The sequence below is a fragment of the Nothoprocta perdicaria genome, unplaced genomic scaffold (assembly GCF_003342845.1).
Source record: "Nothoprocta perdicaria isolate Ctin4 unplaced genomic scaffold, notPer1 scaffold_44, whole genome shotgun sequence".
Classification (NCBI taxonomy): Eukaryota; Metazoa; Chordata; class Aves; order Tinamiformes; family Tinamidae; genus Nothoprocta; species Nothoprocta perdicaria.
The window spans coordinates 3,285,564-3,306,153 of NW_020455688.1; the positions used below are offsets into that span (position 1 = coordinate 3,285,564).

General features: G+C 39.8%; 1 protein-coding gene across 1 annotated transcript in view; it reads left to right on the top strand.

The window, feature by feature from the left end:
* The window catches only part of RELN (reelin), a 221,583-nt gene that overhangs the window by 107,713 nt on the left and 93,280 nt on the right, over positions 1 to 20,590 (top strand). The window contains exons 11-14 of the mRNA XM_026046370.1: positions 9,970 to 10,115; positions 13,740 to 13,891; positions 16,145 to 16,257; positions 17,521 to 17,729. Coding sequence (XP_025902155.1) covers positions 9,970 to 10,115; positions 13,740 to 13,891; positions 16,145 to 16,257; positions 17,521 to 17,729 — 620 coding nt within the window. The remainder of the gene's footprint in view (positions 1 to 9,969; positions 10,116 to 13,739; positions 13,892 to 16,144; positions 16,258 to 17,520; positions 17,730 to 20,590) is intronic.

A 20,590-nucleotide genomic window follows, 5' to 3' on the forward strand; every position in this document is an offset into this window, starting at 1 on the left:
GGAAAGGAAAGGAAAGGAAAGGAAAGGAAAGGAAAGGAAAGGAAAGGAAAGGAAAGGAAAGGAAAGGAAAGGAAAGGAAAGGAAAGGAAAGGAAAATCTTTCTTCAGTAGTATTTCTTGAATCTTTTCTTCTAAAGAATAGAAGAGAGATTTCATCTTTCAGTGCCCACTTTGCATATCCTGTAATTTGACCAGGAGTTGTTATCTTTTGAGATCCAACATTTGCTAAACCTAGTTTATTCTGATTGCCTCAGTCCAGGATTGAGTGTGCAAGCTCAAGAGCAACAATAGACATGAGAAGGGAGCCAACCTCAACAGTTATTCAAGTTCTTGTAGCACTTTTAAATACATAAAAAATATATTTGAGGCCAACCCATCTGTCTCTGAAATTATCCACGTTTAGGAAAAATCAGTATATATCATAACAGCTAATAACAGTTGTGATATATTTGGCCATGATGTGTCATGGCATGTTCTCAGTGACACCTCTCAGCTTTGAGAAGAGTCGAGTTGGAGAACTGCAGCCTCTCTGCACTCRGTGGATGAGGATGACATTATCTGAYCAGCTAAGCGCTTGCAGGACACAATAGCAAAAAAGATTCAAGAAAGAAACTGGTGAGGGATGGTGCCATCAGCCTCTGGCATTTCCTGAAATACTACCACTTGCCACCAACCACAGTGCTAAAGTACYTCCAGTATTTTCCATGGTGGCAAATAGAAATTGTCTGTATCATTTTTTCATCACTTTAGCTCCTTCTGTGTATTCCCAGGTTGACAAAAATGAAATACAGAGAGGGCAGAGCTGGATTATTTTAGGACTGATGCAGCAGTGTCTCACAAATCATCATGCCATTGTACAAGGTGCATCCAGACTACTGACGGAGTTACAAGCTGGCTATCCAAGTAACATGACAGGACTTGCCTGTCAGACCTTGTCTTCTGCCCTTGATCAGCAGGACTCAGGGACCCCCCCCAGCAGTTGTCCATGCTGTTGATGTGCAAGGACACAGCCTGGCACATCTTGGCCTGGCACAGCTGGCACGCTTGGGCATGTGTTGGAGGGTTGCTTGGGCCAAGGACAGGACAGAAGGGACGCCACTAGACACCCTGATTTGGGGCAAGGAAGGGATGTTCTGTGCTGACCAGAGAATGGTATTGATGCCTTTTGGCCTCTTGTTCAGACCACTGACTGGTTTGTGATGCTGCACTTTTTATCTCTATTAAACAATGTATTTTAGATCATACTCTATTAGATCATACTCCATTAGAACAATGATTATCCCTGTAGTATGTGTTGATATTAAGATTTGCAAAGCTGGTACATAGAATAGACACTTTCAAAAATACATCTGCATACACATTCTCCCCAAAGTGATGTGCAATGCTCAGTTTAATTAGCTCTTTCAGCCTTCTTCCCCCTGGGTTTTCATCATTGAGATACTACTTGTCGGTCTAGCTCATGAGTGGGAATATGCATACAGTATATTCTGAGATATTATATACCATGTTTGTTATTTGTCAGGTTAATTCTTGAAGAGTGATTCTGACACTTGGGCTCTCTGCTCATCATCTTCTTTTTCTTTGAGTCAAGGTGCAATCCTGACTTGACAAGGATAGAAAAAAGGAGCTTGAATGGTAGAAGAAGCCATATCTTTATTGTTATATTCTGGAAGTACTGTACAAGAGGGGAAAAATATGTTTTCTTTGCCAGGAGGTACACCACAAAGCTGGATCAAAGCTGATCACTTTTCAGTCCAGGGCTGTGAATATTGCTAAGTCCATTTCAAGCAAATTCTTTTGCAGATAACCAAGCACCACAAGACAACTACGGGTAACTAGTGTTATTAAAATTAATGTGATATCAAAGTCACACTCCTACCAAAACTAAAAACAATGTCCTGATGAAATAATTCCCCATTGTAAAAAATGCTCACTCCAAGTCAGCATGCTCCAAGTTATGTTAGCTTTGAAATAATCATGTTACTCATCTTTCAGTAAGTTCATACCAGGCAACTGTGCCTACTTGTGGTGGTTAAATAACAAGTTGCCACTTTTTAGTTCTTTTTAATTTCCCAGAATTGCCTGCCACCTTTGCAGAAGAGAAAACTGCATGGGAAAGAGTAGGGGGAACTGCACACTCCCACTCAGAAAAATACACTGAAAATGCATCCATCAAACTGCATAACCTTTCACCCCACCCTGTGCAAATTAGAGCTGTGCACATCCTAGATCTGTGAGTCCTTCCTGAACGTGTGTGGTTGTGTATTCCTGAGCAGAGAAAACCTGCACGTGGGTTGGGACACTGGCAAGAAGAAGGGCTGAGTAAGCTGTTCCACAACCCCAGTTCCAGAGCAGAATTCCAAATCTTCTTTGAATGCTCCATTAATTGAGAGGAATGGCACTGGTTATTTTCCTTTCAAAACAAATGTCCTGATAGCCCATATAGATTTCTATCCATTTGAATAGCTTCTGCTGAAAAGAACAATTTTTTTTTTCTATTTTGAGTTTTAAGTTCTTAAAAGAGGACTGAGGCACCAATTGTCTGCATCAGATAAAATGCATCTGTTTGCAGAAGGAAAGCTGATGCTTACGTACTTTAGAATGAAAATGGCAGATTGAAATTGCTATGACACTTTATTGAACAAAGTTATGCAGATAGGGATGCTTCTGACAACACTTTTGTTTTTGTTTGAGTGAGATAAACCAACATTTTAGTGGTCATCTGTGAGTCAAACCCTGTCTTATGGCCACCTGCTTTGCCTCGCAGGAGACACTGTCCATCACACTTAGCTGGGAAGAGGCAAGCAGGAGGCTCCCTACTGCACCTGGCTATAGAGCCATTCCTGCCTCTCTGTGGGTGGAAGAAGGAGTGTAAGAGGGGAGGAGAGCAGAAGACAGAGGAGAAGGAAGAGGAGGAGGAGGGACGTAAAATCTGTCAACCCCTTAGTGGTAATATTGGRCCTTTCTGCATTGTGCCCGTTAAGGAGGCATTGAATTGCTCTTGTTTGGATTTGTTTTTGCTAATAATCACCCTTCTAATTAAAATACTGATACTTAATTACAGTGCTTAAGGGCTCATTGCAACTTAAAGCCACTTGATGCAGTACTTCTAGTTGTTCCTACAGCTGAGAATAGCTGTAGAGCAGCAATGCTTTAGCCTGACCCTTTCTCCATGCCAGTTTCCTGTGGCTCCAAAGTGTGGTGATGGGTGGCAGGAAGCCAAGGTTATCTCTGTGGTAGTGCAAAAACAGCAGGGTTATTCTTYCAGCTGAGTTCCTTGGCTTACGGTTTCTAGAAGTGAAGGTTTTGGTCTTTGCAGGTGGCTGCGAGATGCATGTTAAAAAAAGAAAAAAAAAAGGGGGAAAAAGAAAAGCAATGTGAATCAGCTCATGAGATGTTAAAGAGCAGAAAATTCTACTTCAGTGGACTCATTTCCAACTCTGATTTGTACAGAGATGTTAATACCCTGTCATTACTTTCAGAAGACCAAGTGAGATTGAAATTATCCTCAGTACAGAACAGTAGAAACATCAATAGTTCCCAGAATTTCAGCACATGCCAGTTGACTGACTCGTGAAGAAATTAGTCATCGGCAGAATCCTGCTGTAGCTGCACTGTTACACACACACCGGGAACGTCCCCGCGGTGGAGAACCATTCAGAACCGTGTGAGTCACTCATAAACAAGCCAAGGGTCTTGAGCGCCTGCCTGTGATGGACAACGTATAGTCGGGAACGATGAGTGCAAACACACTTTATAAACTGCTTCTTGCCTCATTACGGAACAAGTTTCATTGCATTGTTTTGCAAAGGCAAGGTGCACTATAACTCCTTCTGCACCTGGCCTGCTTGCGTGTCCAAAGTTGTAGTTCTCTAACCTGTATTGAATGGTCTAAACAAGTATGACATGAGAAGGATGGAAGTTCTTTTTTTTCGTGGGAAGCTACTCAAATCACACCGTGTTTTGCACTTTATTTGAAGAAAGAACTTAAAACCAGAAACCTTAATGGTCAAACACATAGAATTTAGTGTTTAGAATCCATTCCAAATTATTTCAGTCATACCCTCCCTAGCTAAGAAATTACAAGCATGTTACAACCTTATCAACATCAAATCTATTCTCCTACCTGTTATCACATCAAAATCTGAAAATTTCAAAAACCTACATGACTTATTTCCAGAAAGACACAATATCCAATTTATGGCTCCATTGAAAATGCAGCTATAATTAATTTTCTTCATTCTAGTTCTTGTTTCTCTGCTTCTCATATCTCATCTGTTTACATTGCCTCGATCTTAATTAAAAAAAAAAACTCCTCTCCTCTCCAAGGAGCAATCTGAAGTGGCAAAAATAATCACTTAAAATATTACACTCATTAAAAAATTGGCTGTGGTCAAAGCCATGCATTTCCAATTTGTCGACAAATGATATTTTGGTTTCCTTTTAAAATGCACTTTGTATTTGAATAGCATACGCCAGCCAGCCTGGCTATCAGAGATGCTCCTCCAGCTGGGTGGGCTGCGTGACAACTCCTTAATGGAGGAAATTGATGGCTCCCTGCTCATGGAGAGGTGCAGGCGCACTGGGCAGATTCCTTTCCATCTGCCACCAGCCCTTTGCAAGCTGGCACTGCCCAAATGCCCGGCAGACCCATTCCAATGCAAGAAATTTCGCCAAAAATAAATGGTGAGGCTACAGCTGCCTGAAAGAATCATCAGGGTCATTAGGCCCAGGAGACATAATATGAAGAGGTGCATCACTATTTGTCTCTGATAAAGACCTCATTAAATGGTGGTGAAGATGACTCTGAATACTTTAAAGGCACAGAGGTGAACAACATTTACATGGGAGTGGAGGGATCAGCCTTGGGAAGATGACATTCAGTGCCTCAGCCAAAAATCTGTTCCACTGAGGAATTTCACACTGATGTTTCCTGTTGATGCCTTTCTGAATGGCRCAGTTGTGTCATTTAGCTGCACTCTGTGCTGCTCTCCATGTAAAGAAATTCCGCACTGTAAAGCCAAGAAGTACTTGTTGATTCACAAACTTGACCTAAACAACTAGGACAGAAGCCTGTTTTGACGAACTTCAGCTCTTCTATTACTGTTGCCAGCCTCTATATTTGAGCTTCTAAAAATCTTCCCTGTAGCTCCAGCTGTGGTGTTGGCTGTTGTTTGGCTGTTGGCTGTTGACTGTGGTCCAGCTGTAGATGCTTGAACTAGTTTATGTGGTAGGATAAACTGGAGACTCCAGACTCCAGACTCCCTCCCAGCCAACAAGCTCACTCCAGGTTTAGCAGATATCTTTTGTATATTATGTGGTGTTGTCATGCACAATCATGAAAAATACAGAGGTTTTTCAACTATATTTGCATGATGTAGGATCTCAGGTATCTCTTAAAAATAGGTTCCATAAGCCATCTAATTGCCACTGAAAATAAGCATCATTAGTAGCTATTCACATGGTCAGGCTTCCACCAGCACCAAACCCAATTTTCCTGCTTTTGCTAACAGAAAACCAATAGTTTTGAACAATCCTAATTGAAAACTTTCTGAATTTCAGATGATTAGGACATTTTTCTTAACACACTTACCCAAAGAAAGTGAAAACTCTGTGTAGAAGATGTAAAATGTAAGGAGTATATAGTAGGGCAGAAAGGGCTGACCAAGAACAATACCATTGTTGCCTCTTCAGACACAAACCAGAAAGCTGTCCTGTGTCCCGGGAAATTSGGATCCATTAATAAAACAAGAGACAAAAGTTCGGGCTGGGGAGATATGAGAGTAAAAAGACACCGTGCAAGTAAGGGGTGACTTGCTCATCCTGCTAAGCAGTTGATTCTTCACTCTAATCAGGGACAAGTTTTGTTAAGAAAGTCATTAAGGAGGTGTTTGAATGTCTTCGGGGGAGTTTGCTAGGCATGATGAGCAGAATGGGCAAGAGCATGCAAGTTGAGCATCTCATCAGCAGGCATCGACAGTCAGGAAAAAGTAAGCCACGTGATGGTGCATGTGAGAGATGGTGGAGGTAGGTGATGATCTGCCATGGAGGGCCTGGGATGTACGGAGAGAAGSAGTGGTATTAGAGCTATTCAGTAGAAAAACTTTAGAAACCCCCTAAAACTCACAATGCAGATTAAACTGAAAGCAAATCCAAGCATGCTGAGATATGGGAATACATCCAACCAATTTTCATTTTACCCTATTCATATGAAGCAATAGCTTAACAACTGCAGCAAGTGAATAATAGCGTTGGTTGTGCCAGATTAAATTAAACTAATGTTTTTTCTTTCTTTTTCCCCTCTCGGGATGACCACCGTCCCTGAACACAACTTGGCTTTTCTCCTTTTGGCAACAGGCAAGGATTGTCTGTTTAGGAATACAGCAATTTATTTATTGCAGGCTGATAGTCCCTCTCCTACTGCAAGCAGTAGGAAGTAGCTACTGTTTTGAAGTGTCAGCCTTCAAGTGTCAGCAAGTTTTGCATGCTATTATGCAGGTAATTTGAGAGAAAACTTATTTCAGAGAAGGTTATTGGAGTTGTCAAAGGATTGYCAAAGGATTTATTCTCTAAATTAATGTTACTTCACAAAGTAGTTAAGTTTCTGTTGTTGTAATTGGTGCAAGGACAAACTTAAGTGTTTCATGTATTGCTAATCCCTTGCTAAATGAAAAATTGAAGTCTGCTTTTGTAACTACAGCTTCTGTGGTAACAAGGAGAAGTATCCTACGTGTTGTTGTTTTTATTTAAAAATTTATTCATCATCCTAATTTGTTCTTATCTTAGAAATAGTTGGAGTGTAAATAAAAATGAAGCAGAGAACTGGGTAAGAGAGAAATATATATACCTGAGGGATACCTGCAGTGACTATGGTTTATGGAGAATTTCATCCACTTAGTTTCAAAAAAGAGTATTCTTTTTTGAAAAGTTTGAAAGAGTTCAGTTTATTGCAAAAAAAAAATCTATAAAATTCAGTCTTTAAATAATGGAAGTACACAGACTACCACTGCAAGTGTAAAGCCTTTCATTTGGGAAAGCTGCAGCATAATATGCAAATTATACTTCAATTTTAACTTTCTAAAGGCTTGGATTTACATTGGATTCACATCCTGGGTCGAACCCAAGAGAAAATGAGTCTGATGGTTTCAATTCTCTGCCCAGTCTGTTCAAGCCCTATTACTAATCCTCAAAATAGTTGGGCACMGTCAGCAGTCCCTTGGATGCTGAACAAGGCTGAGGAGGGAGCTGGGGATGCTGCTCATAGCAGGGTCCTCCATGGGACCTGGGCCACTTTCTGAGCCCCCCTGGAAGATCTGGGGTCTTTGTTCCGTACCCTTGTTCTCTGCAGCGTGTTAGATGGAAAAGAGCAGACAGGGCAACTGCACATGGAGRTGGCTTGAAAAATAAGAAGGAAAAAGGAAACCAACAAATGGAGGGGCACTGCTAGATCTGATACTAACAAATGGAGATGGTCTAGTTGGAAAAGTGAGGGTTGGGGGCAGTCTTGGCTGCAGTGACCATGAGGTGTTGAAATTCACAATCCTGCACAGAGGAAGCTGCAACCCTGGACTTTAGGAGAGGCAACTTTGACCTCTTCAGGGAGCTCCTTTGAGGAATACCCTGGGCCAGGGTCCTAGAAGAAAAGGGGGTCCAGGAGAGTGGACTAATATTCAAACACTRCTTTCTCCATGCTCAGGATKAGTTCATTCCTACAAGAAAAAAGTTGAGTAATGTGGGCAGGAGACCTATGTGGATGGACAAGGAGCTGTTAGGTAAACTTAATGAAAATAAGAGAGCATAAATAATGTAGAAGAAGGGCCAGGCTGCATGGGACAGAGCCCTGGCACAGGCTGCCCAGGGAGGCTGTGGAGTCTCCTTCTCTGGAGATCTTCCAAAGGCGCCTGGATGCCGCCCTGTGCCCCGTGCTCTGGGTGTCCCTGCTGGAGCAGGGGGCTGGACTGGATGAGCTCTAGGGGTCCCTTCCAACCTCAACCATCCTGGGATTTTATGAAATGGGGTGTTAAAACTAAACAAAGGGATGATGTTTGCACAGACAGGAGTAAGGTGGCTGTCAGGGAGACTGATGATCTCTAAAGATGGGGTAGGTTGATGTAAAGCCATAAAGATGTTTTTTTTTAGAACTGATGAACTAAATGATGCTACTGCATTTCACCAAACTGCCTCGTTATTTATCTTCTCAACCTAAAGGAGCCTCCAACACACTCCCTAGRCAGTAGAGGGGCGTACAATCGTCAGGTGTCAATGGGGTTGTGCCTGTTCCCTTTTATTTAAATAGCTGGCTTTAGTGTAGCTGTTTTACTATATCAAATATATGCTTATATGTAACTATGTATGTATATATGTAATATATATTTTCTGAGAAATATGTAAGGCTTGTAACAGCCTTTATTTTTACTATATCTCCTTATTTTGACTGCTTATGTATAAAAGGAATTTTGCAGAGGACTGATTGACAGATAAAGGCCTATTTCTGTTTTGTTCAGCAAATGAGAACTAGTCTGAAAAGCAAGGAGCAAAATAAATTATTTTTAAATTCCTGATAGCAGTAATACATATGAGAAAGAAGTGTTAAATGAGAGAACAAAAAGTCAATTATGAAAAAATGTGTAGTACAAAAAATGTTTTTCAAAGAGAATTAAAATATAAGCCTGTTTTGGTGTTTTCCTAGTTAAAAAATACACTTATATTTTTCTGCTATTTCAGATTTAGCAGCTTAAGTTGAAAGAGAAGGAAGAATTGAGGCAAAATCCATATAAACTATGTGATAATTATAACCAATGACTTGGAGCATTTCAAAATCTTGCTATTGCTTTGACCTTTGTTTGGAGGGAAAATATTTTAACAGCAATTTAAACATTTTTTTAACATTTTTATAGTGTATTTATTTAAGTGATATTCGGTGGTAATAAACACAGAGCAGCTGTAATACAGYTATATTCCAGAAAGTCCATATACTAAATTCAGACTTCAGTTACACAGATAATTGTCTAGTAATACCTACTGACATGTCTGAAAAGGAAGTCATGTATTTTATTACTAAATGTGAATTTAATTGCTAAGTTATAGGSAAGCATACTTGAAAGTCATCAACAAATAATTTCATATATTTCTTTTTTTGCAGTGATAAATGAGAGAAGAGCTATAGAGTGTGACTAAATGTGTTATTTTTCACATGGTTCATAAAAGCACATAGACGAAGATGTATTAGACAGTTTTTTCTTCTTGTCCCACATTTCTCTTTTTAAAAAAGTTGATTATTCACTGATGTGGCACTACGATGATCTTTTCAAGAGCAGCTCAGCTGACCATCCTGCTTCCCTTGGCAAGTTATGAGCCTTTCACAGGCAGGATGTTTAGATGATACTGTAAAGGTCAATACTACTTAGCATTAATATATCTGTTTTTCAGATGCTGAATGGTAGTGAGAACAGAGAATCATTCTAATTAATTATTTCTTAAATTAGCTTTTATTTTTAATGTAACCAAGATTTCCCCCAGAAAAACATTGCCACTAATCATTACCACTTTTATCTCTATTTGTTTGAATACAAAAAATTCCATAAAGCTTTTAAATAACAACTGCTCATGCAAACACCTCTGCTGGCAAGTCAGGCATGGAAACACTGTGTGTTGCTCGGCATGAACCTCTATTGCTGGCAAAACATCCACAGCAATATCTGATATTCTGCTAAACTTGCTGTTGTTCATGCGGTTGTGATTGGTGGTCCAAACCAGGCAAAAGAGTAATACCTTAAAAAATAAATACCAACAAATGACATGGTCTAAGAAAGAGCGAGGAAGACAGGCCATCTTTCATTTTTACTTTGTTTTAGGCATGGTTATGTTGCTAGATAGCACAAGGGCTCTTCTTAAGGCCTGATGGTGTGTGAGTGGAACAGCTGCCCTAGCAAAGCCCTRTAACAAGCCCCCCATGTGCTTCTACCTATAGCATAGCTGCCAATCGGATGGAAACTCCATCTACTTCCATGGCACAGCCGGCAGCGAGTTCAACTTTGCCACGACGCGCGACGTGGACCTCTCCACGGAGGATGCCCAGGAGCAGTGGGCAGAGGAGTTTGAGAGCCAGCCCAAGGGGTGAGTGCATCCAGCACGTGTTCATAGAAGATTGCTAAAAAAAACAGCATTACAGTAAGTAACAGATAATTACAGGAATGAGCAAGGCAAGAAAAGCCATGGGGAGTGGTCTGTCTCCAGACTATTCTTTCAGCAAAGCTGTTAATGATGAAAGCCATGCTTGTGAGTTATCCTGTGATACTGCAGGAACAGGCCATGTGGGTCTGCTTCAATCACAGCTGCCTGATGCTACCAACCCCCTGTCCCTGTCAAACCAACTCATCCTCCCCCGGCTCCCAGCTCTGAGCCACACTTTGGTGCAGGGGCTCTAACATGTGGGGCAGCCTGAGGGGCTGCAGGAGGAGGAGGAGGAGTATTCAAGGCATGGCAGGAGAGCAAGGCAACATTAATCCCAGACACAGAGCGAGGAGCTGCAGCAGCGCAGAGGTGCCAGCATCAGTCTGGCATCTGTGCAAGAGCAGAGGATCTGCCTGATATTGTAGTGTTTTTCTGATAAATGCTTGTATGGGACTTCAGTGAACACTGAAAAGCTTGAGCTAGCAAGGATACTGCAAGAATCCTTGCAAGGATACCCAGAAAGTAATACTGATTTCATCCAACATAGGATTAGCAGCTGATTGAAGTGCTGCCCTGTTTGGGTCCAAGGCAAAGAACAGCCTTTCAAAGCACATCTTACCGTGTCCTGTAAACACTTGGTTCATTTTAGGCTTACAGAAAAAAAGATTCACCATGAACTATTTCCCTTTCTGTATAACCAACCAAAGAGGTAGATTCCAAACTCTCTTGTTGCCATGTCAAGTTAGAAACTTCTGTTTTAGGCAAAAGAAAGAAAATGAGGATGCTTGGTTTGTGCTCAGTGACCGTGTGGACTAAGCTTGGGATGTTCTCTCAGGCTCTTCTTTGTTCTGAAAAAGCAGGATGGAGGGATTGCCTAGGGCACATCTTTTTTGGTAGATCCTGTATCTGCTGAACCTGGTGTTTAGTTAAGTTAGGTCAGCCCAGACCCTTCACTGCCCTTATCTCTAATCAGAGCCCTTCTTTCTAAGAAAATCAGTGAACTTTTGAAAATTTATTGAAATAGCAAATGCCACCATGAGTAGAAATATTGAAGTAAAATGCTTGTACCACATCCTAGTTTGCAAAGGCGTCATTTTCCTGGATTAAGTGCATTGCCTGTTTGCTTTTCCTGACTCCATCTGCGAGCATAGGCGGGGCCCAGGCAGCAGACCCATGTGGCACTTGTTCTGCAGCAGGTCTCAGAAACCCGACCCTGTTCTTGCCATGTGATATAAAATCTCTGCTGCTATGCAGCCCAGGCGAGGGATAACTTTGCTTTCCAAGCATAAAGCAGACAGCCCAAGTCCTCACAATCAGGACTTTTTTTCTTTGCTTTTCAAATTTTACTCAAGTTTGCCTAGAAAAGTTGATAAGAATGGAGGTTTTGGGTACATTCAGCCAGCAGTAAACACCAGTTTCCTTCTTAAACAAATATTTTTGAATTATTCCTTGAAGAATATTTGAAATGCTGTTTGACAGAATTAGAATTGTTAGAAAAATGCAAAAGACAAATAACATAGCATGCAGGCTTGAGCAGAAAATAAAAAATCAGTTTTGGGAAAAAAATATAAAATGTAAAAGGTAATTTTTGTTTTGTTACTGAGAGAAAATACGATTTTTAAGAAGGCATTCGAAGGAAACGGGAAGCCATTTATTGCTTAGTGACGAGAGTGGTTTCTTGGAGTGTAAAGCGTTTCTGACCCAGCTCTGCTTGTGACGGGCTGGGGCAGAAGTCAGGCCTCCCTCTTTGGCACCCAGCCTGGGTATCCAGCCTCCCAGTTCTCCAGCAGAAACTCCACGCAGTGTCAGGGGACATTTCCTCTAGTAGGTCTTTGAAAAGATTTTGTTAGAGCCGATCAATGTTTTCTGACTAAGCTTCCTCGGGGATTTTTTTGGCATTTCCAGTAATCAAGGATTGCAGAATGTACATTTATCATTCTTACTAATTATAAAATGAAAGAAGCTTTAAAGTCCTGCATCTGAAGTCCTCACTTGTACCTGATCTAGTCTATCCCAACATTGATACCCCTATTCTCAGTGTTCCCTAAGAAATTAGAGTTCAGCTCTTCTCAGTTTAAATAACTTAGATCTTTGGATCAGCGCTGACTCTCCTAGGCCCAGGTCAGGTGTCAAACGGGAGYGACCAGGAGACCTAGTCCTGCCATGACTTCATCTCTCCACTGATCCTTTGGGCTCTTCTATTGGTTGAGAAGAGCTAGGATGAGAAGTGATGTCTCCATGGCTTCAGTCTTTGAGGAATGACCATGTTCATCATCCATATTCAATTTCCATCCTTTACTGGGCTAACTGTGCAGGACCACAGTGCCAGTTTTCTCCAGTGGGATTCTCTTGTGGCACAGCTGACTGAGGGGGAGGCAGGATCAGAACCTTCCTGTCCATAGTGGTGGAGACTTTGTTAAAAAAGTTTAAGTTTTAAAGCAGTGTTTTCAACTAGACTTCTTGTCGGCTTCTGTGATTTAGATCGATAGGAAAACTGATAGCCCTCAAGAAGATCCTATATATACATTTTGAAATAGTTTGACTGGTTAAATTGATAAATAGACTATTAACCAGTTGTCATTATGTTTTTATTTTAATTTTCTTGCAACACATTGCTGATAGAGATCATTTTTGCTAGACCTGGGCAGAAAATGTCTTTGTCATCTCACAAAGAGTTCAGAACTTCTCTCTTTTTTTTTTCATCTCAATCATACTGGCTAGTTAAGTTATTTGATAATAAGACTTTCATACTTCTCAGCAATTTCATTGCTTCATCATCCCTGGAATTTTAAAATGACTCATTGTGAATTAATTAAGATTTCAACCCAAATAAATAATATAACAAACCAAAATAATGTACAAATTTTTAACAGTTCATAATCTTTCAAAATATTTTAATTGAGTTTTGAAGAAACCAACACTTCCATGATGAAAACATATTTTTAATAAAAATATTTAATTAAAAAATTGGTAACAGCTCTTCTAATTATCACTGAATAAAAATGAGAGAAAACGTACAGAAAAAAATGAGAAAGATCATATCATTACATATTAGAAGCACAGCAGTCTTTTTATACTCTGATCATGTGTTAGCTTAAAACTATTATCCTAAATGCTCAGAAAGATGAAAAGAGGGTATTTTCAGCTATTACCTACAAATTTAATAATTGCATAGCAGATATGGTGGACATGTTCCTTTTCAAGTTTCATTGATCTGTAAATCTTAAATTGCACAACATGAAACAGAATGCAGTTATATTTTAAATGCTTTTATGCCATGAAAATAGTGAAGATAATAGAGCAATTTATCATTAAATATTTGTTAGTAGAAATGAATGCCTCATCTTTTTAGTAACTTGTGCTCTTTCCCCATTTATTTCAAATATTTATATTAATTTGTTTTGTTTGAGTTGAAAGGATAGTATTGAATATGTAAATAATGCTGCTGTATGCATCATAATTGAAGGGTTTCATTTTATTATCCTCAAAGCCTGTTGAAGTAGCAACTATGTGTAAATACCCGTCCTAGAACATGTTTTGTTTTCTATCCACTGTTGACCTCTGCAGGTGGGATGTATTTGGAGCCATCATTGGTACTGAATGTGGGACACTGGAGTCTGGCTCAGCTGTGGTATTTCTCAGAGATGGAGAAAGGAAAATATGCACTCCATATATGGACACCACGGGTTATGGGAACTTAAGGTTTTATTTCAGTATGGGTGAGTATGTATTCCTTACGTAATACAGCATGCGGAGCAATTAAGATTAGAATTAAKTTGCACAACCTGCTTAAGAAATATTTTAAATATTTTGCAAAAGAGAGTATGTTTGATTCATGGTTATGGTACCAATGAGACTGTAAGATGCGTTGCTCTGAGTTAGGCTTGCATGTCAAAACCTGTCTGAGTCAGACAGGTTGCTCTGGATTTAGCAGCTCTTGGTGGGGTTTTCTCCCATTAATTTATTTTGGCATTTTTTCATGTGTTAAACATATCCATCTCTGATTAAGACACATGAAGGTGTCTCCATGCAATGCCAATGTCTACATTTCCCTTATAGTCAGAGGAGCTCTGGTCAGTACACTGCCTGGAAAAAGCTCAACTTGAAACATCACTATTAGACCACCTGAACAGCTCTCTAAACTGCAGGAGTTGGTTCTCCCATAGGATAAGGGAAGCTCAGGGGTGCCACAGTACCTTGATGAAGGTGGGGCTACCTATGGTATCCCCCATGAGAAGCACAGCTGTGGTGCTAGGATCACATGCAGACCTTTCTTGCTGGAATGAGGTGCAACCTCTACGATTTACTAGGGTTAAGTAGACAACTTTCTTAGTTACTAAGATAGGTATGTCTCCTATTGCAATCTCTCCCCACTGTTGTTGTCAGTGGAAGTGTATTGATTAGGTGTTGTAACAAACCAAAACTCATATGAACATGGTGTTTTTCCAGAACTTTTATTTTGATCAAAAAGGAAATTGYGTGAGAAGGTTATTCTCTCAACGCTGTGTTTAGAGGAGGTGGGGACTTTGTTTAAAGGTAGAGAATAATGGAATAATAAAGGAGGAAGCAGAGACTAAACTTTTGACCTCCACGAGCAACCTTCTGAATCAACAAGAGAAAATAAAAGCTTTATTTAACAAGTAGAAATCCTCATGTTGTTGTCCTGTCACATATCTGCTCTGCGTTACATGACTTACCGATAAAGCGCAGGAAAAGGAGGATGCTTTTTTCCAGATCTTCCAAGCTTCATAACACCTGCAAGAGAGACAGGAAATAAATTTACTCAACCTTATGAACTTAGGGAAGAACGTGTCAGCACATACAGGCGYAGGGGACAGTGGGATATCATTTAAAACCTATTTTGCACCTAGTTGTAAATTAAATACATACTAGTATAGAASAGAGACTTTGAGTAGACACATGAATGTTCTTATTACTCTGTAATTCTCATCAAAGATGCACATCTTATCTAGCTTGATAGATCACGTTTTACTTAATCTTCTCTAGGAACYGGCCATTTTCAGGCAAAAAGAAAAAAAAGAAAAAAAAACCAGAGAAAATGTTTCATATGTGCAGGCTTTTTATTTTATGGACCATTCAAAGAAGCTTCCTCATCCTGTTTTTTTTTTTTTTTTTCTTTAATACCTGTGATACCAATACTGTACAGGGAAATGACAAGCTTCCTGTTTCAACTACAGATACTTTGTTTTAAAATCCTCATCTAGGACAACAAACAAGTGTGATGATGACCAGCTTGTTACAACACCAATGAAGGGCTTTTATTCAACTTAGCCAAAACATCTGGTCTTTTAAAGAAGCTTAATAAGTATTTTGATATGAATGGTGATATGAAATATGAAGATATCTGAAATCCTGCCCTTTTTCAGTGAGGTGACCATGAGGTGACAAGTTTTTGGTGATAGACTCCATCTAACCCTTTTGAGGTTATGGTGCAGATAGTAGAAGATAAAGTACATCAAATAAGGTGCAAAATATCTACTATCTTATTGTGAGGAAGTTCTCAGCTGCCAAAGAATCAGCTGAGAAGTATTTATATGTCTTCATATGTGGTGTGAGTGGATGTGAGCACTAAATAATAGACATCAATCTAGTACAAACACTGGAGAACTCAAATATTAAAGAGCAGAGCATTTCTATGTAAATAGGATTTAAAACATACAGATAGATGTATGGCTTTGGGCACAGCATTTTCTATTAAAACTGTTTTAATAAGATGATTAAGAGAGCTACTTGCGGCTTTCATAATTGTCAAGCCCTTCATCCCTGGCATGGCCTATCTGATCAGGTAGTTCTTATGTCCTTAGGGCCTCTGTTCTTTTGTTTCATATCCTGAGCTAAATAACATCTGGTTGTAATTATTTCCATAATTATGACAGTGTAATATGATTCTGCTTTCCAGTAACAAAGGCTTTAATTTTTACATATTTCTTCCTCAAATSTGTGCTGTACAGGAGGTACTTGTGATTCTGGAGAATCCCATGAAAATGATGTCATACTTTATGCCAAGATTGAAGGCAGGAAGGAACACATAGCTCTTGATACTTTGACCTATGCTGCTTACAAGGTAAGCTGGCTGAAACAAAGTGAGTGGGAAAGATAGGTGGCAATCTGTTTTTGAATAGAAATAATCTATTTTAAACCAGCATGACAGTGTTGTATATTAAATTCCACATAGCCAGTGAAACATGAGCTTCCGAAGCTAAATGTGTCTAGATCTTGCAGTGATAGAGTGACTCCTTTTGCCATTAACTGGAAASTCCAGGGATATCGTCACCTCCCAGATAATTGCTCCTGTTCAAGCTCCTGCTAGGCACAGTTTGATTCTTAGGAACTGCATCCTGGAAGTGTCTCTCATGGTGGGCTAGCTATTCAGAAATGCATGTAACATACACAGCTGCATGTGCTATGAATTAATTTGTGTATACAGTATGCAGGCAGTGTGGTGCTAAAAGTGCAGCTGACCTCAACTCCAGGCATTTCTGCCTTTTCCCTGTCATTCAGAGAGGACAAGTGTTCACAGGAGGTTTGGGCCTGAATTTCTGTTGAGTCACTTGCATTGTTTCATTGTGCTTGGCTTCCCTCCTCTCCTGCTCCTGTGTGAAAGACGGGGTAGAACCTTTTTTAAGACTAAGGAAGCTRTAATTGTAAAACAATAAAAAATTAATTGGGTCACTCGGGGAGAGATAGGATCTGAAATTACACTGAATTCATTGTGGAGGGTTTTTTATTTAAACGACCAGTTTTGAAGCAGACATCCTCTCCTAACATAATAAAGGTCCGATTTCGTTGCTTTAGGACAAAGGCTAAGCTTCATAAAGCTGTGCTTTCATTTAATCCAGCATCATAACATCCTCCCAAGACAGGCCTGTGAACTCGGACTGTTGGTCCATTCTCAYGTATTTAGACTAGACAGGCGGTTACTTTGCTCCCTTGCTCTGAGTTGGGAGACTTCCGAGCAAGCGTCATCTTCCACTGCCAACTGAGCACCAATAAAACAACTCGTGTTAACCCAAACACAGAAAATTCTTTGCAGTCTTTTCTACAGTGTCCTTACAACCAAACACACTGATCCAGTAAGGTGACAAGCAGCTGCACTGGTGCCCAGAGTGCATATAGCTATGCACACAATATAAGTAATGTTTTTACTTGGGGTCTTTTGTAGAAAAAGTTCAAAAAAGTGATGTTAATAGAAAAAAATGCAAGGAGAAAGATGGGTGTGTTTCATTCAACATAATTGAAGTTGCTGTTTTAAGTAGTACTTTTCCATATAACTTTTTTTGTTGTTGTTTGCTTCATTTAATCCTAACTGATTTCATTTCTATTAAAGGTTCCATCTTTGGTTTCCGTTGTCATTAGTCCGGACATGCAGACTCCTGCAACCAAATTTTGTTTGAAACAAAAGAGTCACCAAGGCCATAACAAGAATGTCTGGGCTGTGGATTACTTCCATGTTCTTCCAGTGCTCCCATCCACTGTGACTCACATGATCCAGTTTTCCATCAACCTGGGTTGTGGAACTTACCAACCTGGCAACAGGTACAGTCAGCATTTAATTATCAGTTCTCTGATATATTTTGTTTTGTAACTTCTGTATAATTATTTGGATTATTTCTCAGAAAGAAGAAAATTAATAATGATAAATACAAGCCTATCAAAAGTAAATGTTTTTTTGACATTCACATGCTCAGGTTTCTGTATCTCACACGCAAGAAATCTACTCAACAGCTTTCCAGGGTGAACATCCATCTCTTTGTCCATTATTCTGACACATGCCCATGATTTCTTCAAAGGGACTTGTGCTCCAGTTGTTAATGAATTTGAGTATTGTCTCTTAATGCAAGTATAGGGATGAAAATATTAAAGATAACAGTAGCAACTTCACCTGCTGACCTCACAGAATTATTGATACCACAAGCATAAGCAATTCTTGCAAGCCTGCTGATAAATGGCACTCATCTAGAAGATGATCCGGAGAGGACCTCACTGGCTGTTGACTGGCCACATAATTCTTTTGCTGGCTCTCCTTCATGAAGGAATTCCATGTGTTTTTTTTTTTTTTTTTTTTTTTTTCCATGGAGTTAAGGGAATCAAACAGAAGAGGTTAATTCACTTTTCCACAGAATCACAGAAAAGGGGGTTGGAAGGGACCTTTGCAAGAAGTGGGAGTATCGCCGGTGCAGGTCAGGTCAGCAATGGCCTTAACTCTCCATGACATGAAAACCTTCACCGAAAGACAATGCACTGTTCTCTGGGTGACCTGTCCTAGTGCTGCACAATGAATGAAAAAGTGTTTCACGATGTCCCATGCAAACCTTTCAAGTCACATTTTATGGCCATTGCCCCTTGTTATTGCACCTGCCGCTAGAGAGGAGAGTTTGATTCTGCCATCCTTGTAACTGCCTTCCAAGTCATCACAGGCTGTTGCAGTAGGTTCCCCAGGCTGAACAAGGCAGCTCCCCAGCTCCAACTAGGTCTAGTGCTCTAGATCCTGCCCATCTCTGGCATCCTCTGCTTGCTGTATCCTTCCCCAACTGGGTGAGCCAAAAAGGAGCACCATAGTCCAGGTGCAACCTCAGTACTACTGAGTAAACTGATATACTTTTTAGGGTATGTCTCCACAATAATTTAGAGGGATGTATCCTAGGACCTCAATGAACCCAGGTTCCTTCAAAATTACTATCCCTTTAATATTCCCCTAGATATTCCATTAACTAATGGCAGTTCATATGCATTTTGAAAGAATAGTTTTCTTCCTTCACCTAAACTATTTCTGAAGTAGAAGTGAGCTTATTCTTAACAAAAGAATCACTAGCTCCCCATATAGCCTACTTGTATTTCACAAATACTGTAACACTTGCTATCTCCCAGTGTATAACATTATTCATATGCTTTCATTACTGCAAGAGACTTAAGAAAATATTGAGTAAATATAGCCTGCAATGTAACAATGTAGTCAAAATTGAAATGACTTAGTCAAAACCTCCATAAACAATTYTAGTACACATTTATGATATCACACTGATCATACACTTCATAAAGTTATGTTCCTAATAAGTTACAGTGAAAATGAAAAGTTGTATTCTCATAGTTTAGCATTGAGGCTATGAGTTATGACTCTTATAAAGCTCCATTGATATTATAAATAAATTAAAAATAATATTACAAACTAATTATATGGAGGAAATTATATTGAATATTACAGTAAAATTCCAAATCCTTAATAAATTAAGCAATTTCATATACAACTTTTTGATGATCTTTGGAACGTGAGATAACCAAGGTTTTCCTTATGGCTATATATTGTAAGCACTGTATTTTTAAATATGAATTGCAGTGACAGAGAGAAAATTTCTAGTGATGGTCTCTTGAAAACTGAAGTTTTCAAAGGGCTCTTGGGACTTAGTAATCCATCGTCATTTGTTCCTTGGATGGTCTTGGAGACTTTCTACTGCTCTGTTATTGTTTGAACATGGATAGTCTGCTTTATTGCTAGTCTGTGTGATCAGAGAACATATGTCTCCTTCTTGGCAAATCTGGAGGCTTCTCGTACAGTTATGTCCCTCCGACTCAGGGGATTTGCTATTAAATTCTGCAGGCTTTATGGGGGGAAGGCAGCCTCCACAGACATCACAGCTCAGCAGCCTGGTGGCCCCCAGCTCCCACGTGCTCCGTCTGCACTGGATCTGKCAGCACTGGATGCTCTCTGGCCAGGACCCTTCCCAAGGGCCCCTTCCACCTCCTGCCATCCCAGTGGGACCTGGCCAGACCATAACACCTTAATAACACCATAACACCATAACACCTTTCCAAGCTGCAYGTTGATGAGTACGGTGACTAAGGAGTCCATAGAAGCCAGTATTTCTCAGCAGAGTAAGAGACAACCAGTGCATAAATAACCAGTGCTGAAGATATGAGCTCTTCAATAGCTGATGGCTATAAAGGAGTCCTTATAGCCCAGCATTATGTTGCCTGGCTCTGGTGGATCCAACTTCTCTCCTCATTATTTCTGAAACTAAACTCCGTATAGCTGTAGTGGAAATAAGACTAACAGCAGCTCCTTCAAACACAGAATAAAAACACTAGTTAGTCGGTGGCCAAACAAGAACTGAAATAAAAGTTTAATAAATATATGATATATAGTCATAAATATAACTTCAATAAAAGTTTAGGAAGTCATCAAAGTATCATACAGACTACCCTTCTGTTTTCTAAAAACTCATTTTTCTTTTCTGTTTATATTCTTTTTGCATTCAGGGATTAATCAGAATATCTCTCTTCCATATTTCAACATTACTTATCAGCAATAGTTGATTTGGGGGGTTCTCTATGTTAGTACTCCATATTTATGCCAAGTTTGTTCACATTTTTTTCCTCCCTCCCTCCCTCCCTTCCTTCCT